Source organism: Zea mays, chromosome 2, assembly GCF_902167145.1.
Source record: "Zea mays cultivar B73 chromosome 2, Zm-B73-REFERENCE-NAM-5.0, whole genome shotgun sequence".
Lineage (NCBI taxonomy): Eukaryota > Viridiplantae > Streptophyta > Magnoliopsida > Poales > Poaceae > Zea > Zea mays.
Window position 1 is genome coordinate 44,502,547 of NC_050097.1, and position 4,908 is coordinate 44,507,454.

General features: G+C 38.5%; 1 protein-coding gene across 3 annotated transcripts; it reads right to left on the reverse strand.

Annotated features, from left to right (window-relative positions):
* Positions 1 to 464: 464 nt before the first annotated feature.
* Positions 465 to 1,500, reverse strand: LOC103646367 (uncharacterized). 3 transcript variants are annotated; one of them, XR_562163.1, is made up of 4 exons: positions 1,408 to 1,500; positions 1,139 to 1,294; positions 719 to 824; positions 465 to 652 (listed from the first exon to the last, which is right to left on the reverse strand). XR_562163.1 is itself a non-coding variant. In XM_008671102.1 (4 exons), exons 1-4 carry the CDS (start codon positions 1,430 to 1,432, stop codon positions 569 to 571), a joined length of 399 nt encoding a protein of 132 aa, XP_008669324.1. In that variant the 5' UTR covers positions 1,433 to 1,500; the 3' UTR covers positions 465 to 568. The 3 variants fall into 3 exon arrangements, 1 of the variants encoding a protein (XP_008669324.1); XR_562162.1 differs by having other exon boundaries at positions 894 to 1,294; XM_008671102.1 differs by lacking the exon at positions 1,139 to 1,294 and adding an exon at positions 894 to 1,077.
* Between the last annotated feature and the right edge of the window lie 3,408 nt (positions 1,501 to 4,908).

A 4,908-nucleotide genomic window follows, 5' to 3' on the forward strand; every position in this document is an offset into this window, starting at 1 on the left:
TCGTAGTGGACGAGTTCAACCAAAGAAGAATATGTATGTTGGTTTGGTGTAAATAGACATGCAGTTCCCTGACATCTCAGAACGGGGGCACGCCTTATATCAAAACATCATACCAAAAATCTTCAAATGACTGTACCTTTTTATCATGTTGTTCATAAAATTCTACAATGTGTCGAACGTGGCTTGGAAATCATTATCAACCCTGTTAGTATTCTAACCTTATTGTTTAGTAATTTATTTTTGTTGGTTGTTTATAATTATATATTTCAGTAACTTTCATAACATACAACCATTTCTACTAGTACCAGCTTTGGTTTCTCAATGTATTTAGTAATAAATTAATGTTCAGTCGGTCATTTTTATATGTTCAATACTTAATTGAATGTGTTAAATGGTTCAGTTATCTTTGTAATGTCAGTTATTGTCATATTATTTAGTCATTTATATCATTGTTGCTATCTCATTGTACTCAATAATACAATAATATCCTGTTACAATCTTTTTTATATGTTCTCATTGTACTCAATAATACAATAATGTCAGTTTGATACAAGAAGGTAAAACATTTTTAGGTCGATGCACTGCCTGAACCTCCGGTGTTCCCACTGGCTGCATCGGCGAACAACTTCTTCGCAAGGTGAGGGAGGACGTCCTGTAAGGTACGATCTAGTTAATTATGTATGTATCACTGCATAGCAGATGTAAGAAGGAACCCTACTTCAGTCAGTGGTGCTTGCTGCTTCCTGGAAGTATACTTCTGTTCCTTGGTCGATGAGGAGTCACTTGCTACTATGGAGCGGCACCGGTGCTGCCTTGAATTGAACCTGCACAAACAGAACAGGTAAACAACATATGAAGCGGATTCTGATATTGTAGATGGGATGGTAATGTACCATGTCCATCTCAATGGACGCGTCTCCTTAAGGTGCGATTGACGATGTCGGCAATAATTCAAAGGTGGTAGCTGTTTGAGGAGTGGTTTCGACGCTGCTGCTTCTAGCGTGCGAGAGAACAAGCCACGATTATTTTGACCCCATGGGTGACGAAGGAATGGGAGTGTCTCTATTTCGCCTACAACTGCATTGACATGGAAGCAAACATTCCCAGTATTAATTGTGTTCTCAGAAAAGCTGACTACCTTTTTAAGGAGCTTTGTGCATTTGTGATTGCATCTAGAATGAACCGGCTAGCATGTTAGCTACAAGCACATCACATGGCCCTTTGATAATTCTTTGAGCCATGTGACCAAAGAGGATCAGTCGTTTCGTCTCCTGCAGTGACAAGTAACCTGTACCTGAAACATAGAGTAGCAATGATTGTGCATGTTCAATGCAATATAGCGATCTTGTATGCCAAGAGAAGCATTGACGGGACGAAGACAAGTAAAGGTTGGATACGACAGCTAACCTTGGGTTGGGCACAGCACAGCCATGGATCCACACTCACGATTGGTGCATCTGAATGAATCTGCATGAGCTAGCTACTGTTGTGTGGCTGCATTTCCTGTAGGAGCTGTACCTGTACCACCACTGGTCACCAACCTTCTTTATACTATGACCGCCGATGAATCCTATGCCACACTCACGATAAATGCAACGAAGTACACAAATATCAAGAACCATCTCTGCAGTTTTAGGCAGCAAGCTTGGAAAAGCATTGAGTATGACAGACGATGAATCCTATGCCAAAATATAACATACTCATTTCTTATCTTATTGGTATTCAGAGAGTGTATATGAAACAAAAGAACTCTTCCGCAGGCTAGAATGAAGTCGAAGTATCATGTGAATTGATGGATACTAGATCATGTGGCGTCCCTTCGGGCGCCCTATTGTTGATGAATTATTTAGCATAATTGTTGCTTCAAAGATGGAATTTCCCACAAAACTGGTTAATACGATAAAGACAGAGCAACATAGCAATGTTCAGACTCAGCACAAGTTATCATACATAGAGATGTAGCATAGTATAATGAGGAGGCGATACAGCAGGAAACTGATCTAAAATAAGATGACAGGATCCAAGCCTACGTTAGGTGTTGTACGTAACCACAACGAGAGGTATATACATGGTATTAGGGCTATTGCAATCCACACAGTTATATACATAAACCTTACAAAACTACAAGCGTTGCTCCACCTCATCTACAAAAGCCAAGGGAACAGCCATGTGTTCAAACTCCAGGTTTCATGAGGCTGCAAACAACAAATACAAGAATGTGAGTATAAAACCTCCATGAATATTCCCTATGTCATGTTCCATCCATCAAAAAGAAATCGACATATGAATTCATTGTATACGGGGATGCATACGACACATGCAAAGTTAACCAAAATAATCTTGAGCTCGCAGCCATTGTTGATGAGGTGTTTTTTTAATACAAATATTCGATATGACACAGATTAAACTATGGTTAGAGAACATTGGTAGCTTTCACAGAACATTGGTAAGTACTTAAGAAATAATGAGAAAATGATTCAGAAGAACATGTAGTTTTTACTATATCGTTGAACCACCTCTCTTGAATTAATTTAAGGCGAGCTAGATTGAAATGTGGTTGCTTGGATCAGACTGATTGTTTCGGTTCTTCGAGAACAACTGTGATCAAATCCATCTAATCTCCAAAAAAATATGTTCAGCCTTAACTGTCTCTGGAGGCATATACTATAATAGTATTATTATATCATTATGTGCATGCATGAATACAAGATCAACACTAGACCTAGACTGCCTTTTGGCATGATCTAGGATGCAAAACTCAACTATTATAAGGTAATAACAAAGTCAACGCTTCCCTTGAAAGCTCCAATATTAGAAAATCAAGCTTATAAGTAAGTTTTAGAGGATGGGTCTTCAACACAAATAATCAGTTAATCACCCACCTAGAGATGGCTGCTTATATCTTCACAGTCAAACCTTTACATTCATCGGGTGCAGGATCCTCTCACGTGTAGCAGCTGTTAGACACACACAAAAACAAAAGGCACATGGTCATGTTTTAGCTAGTAAAAAATTAATTTAGATTTAAAGCCATATGTAGGTATGAGATATACTTACACTTGTTCCCCCAAGAGATTCGATAGCCTCCAAGAACTTTTTCATGGAGCTCAATGGTCCATGTGACCCGTTTTTGTTTCTTTGGCTTTTCATATCCATTGCTTTCAGGATAAGCACTTCCTTGGGCTTTACAGTAGATGGTGAAACCATTCTATTTTTGGTACTATTATTAATACCTAGTGTCCTTGGGGTGCTGCCTTTTTGGACTTGTGTTGCCACAGAATGTTGAAGCTTCTTCTATCCAATGGCTTCAGCACATGGAAGCATGCACCGAGGTGGCCATGTTCATACATTTAGAAAGCGCCACTTCATCGTCATAAGAACGCATTGCTGTACACAAGAACAACCCAGGGACATTGAGTTTGGGACATGTGAGAAATTCTTAAAATAATAGAGCACTAAATATAAACTCTTACCGATAAGAGGGACTCTAAGTTCATTCAGTATGTGATTGAACAAATTAGAGTTTGCCAAAGTCTCTGGTGCCATATTGTTAAGATTAACATCCACCAACACCAAATCAAGGTTTTGTCCGTAGATACATATCACAATCCCTCCTTCTCTGCACAAAGAACAACTGTTTAATTCAATAGTCCAATCTCTATGATGCACAAATCCAGAAAGCTACATATTGGGGCTGCTGGAGTAACATAGCTACCTTATATGCATTTGGACCATGGCTTCCTGAATTTTGCCCTAATCTCCAAAATTCAACACCTGGAAAACTGATGACAGTAAGGACCACTCATTATGTCTATCTCAATTCTCAAAACTTCAAACCTTTTTAGAGCACAACATACTGATCAAACTGCTATAATTTACAATGGTCCAGCTAGGCTACGAAAGGTGATTTCTAGATATCAGATACACAATCAGGAATCATATAAACATAAATTGACAAAAAAACAAAGATGGCACGAGATGACTCTGAATAGAAAATGATACATATGAAATACCAAACATGTCAACAAATCAAATAGCAAATAAGATTATCAAGAAACTCATCAATAACATTTTTATAGATTCTGTGCCAATGAAGTGGCAGCATAACAAAGTACCCAAAACTCTACCTGCAAGGCCGACCAAACAGGATATGGAGAAGGAGGTGGCTGATCCTGTAGCTAGAAATAATTGAGGACACTAAACAGTAAATAGTTCAGACAAAATCCCCAGCAGAATAAAGTATGTTACCATTCTTTGTAAGTTTTAAAAATAGAAAAAATCACAATAATGGGTAGGAAAGATTCACCATATGTGTCATATTGACAGACTAAGATCACATGTAAGTCTGAAGGGAGGTGGTTCAGTTAAGATCACACGCAAGTTCTAACTATATACAATTAGTTGGCTTCGAAATTTCAACAAAAATCATGTTTAACTGATGGGCTAAGCGGTTAGTGCTACTTAAGCATACTTTTATAATTGAATACCTTAGAAGGGGATGTTGTATTTCTAGTCTTCTGGGTAGCAATAGCTTCATCGTGGCTCATGAGCCCATGACAATATCTCCTAATCAAGAGCTTTTGTGAACCACCACCTAACTTCATTTCTCCTGAACAAACTCAAGGGCCTCCGTGATGTCAGTCAAAACAGCCAGGTTAACCAAAAAATGTAAAGTTTTTGCTCCAAACTAAAGTTCAGAAACTCACTTTTGTCTGCAACGAACAAGCTCAATGAAGTGGAGACCTAGCAGACCAAACTGCATAACCATATCGTTCTGCAGCAAGTTAGGCGCAATCTCTTCTATTAGCTCTATCTGTATGGACTTAAGGGCATTCCGTTCCAGCACAAAATTATGACCCGACGAAAGAAAATCAAGGCTATTTAGATACATGCAATGCTAACATTAAT

What these genes read in the sequence shown, in the direction of transcription:
- LOC103646367 (XM_008671102.1), bottom strand. Translation starts at nt 1,432, where the DNA reads ATGGCTGTGCTGTGCCCAACCCAAG. An exon ending in CGTCCATTGAGATGGACATG is followed by an intron (nt 825 to 893) that starts GTACATTACCAT and finishes CTGTTTGTGCAG; the next exon opens with GTTCAATTCAAGGCAGCACC. An exon ending in AGCAAGCACCACTGACTGAA is followed by an intron (nt 653 to 718) that starts GTAGGGTTCCTT and finishes CGTACCTTACAG; the next exon opens with GACGTCCTCCCTCACCTTGC.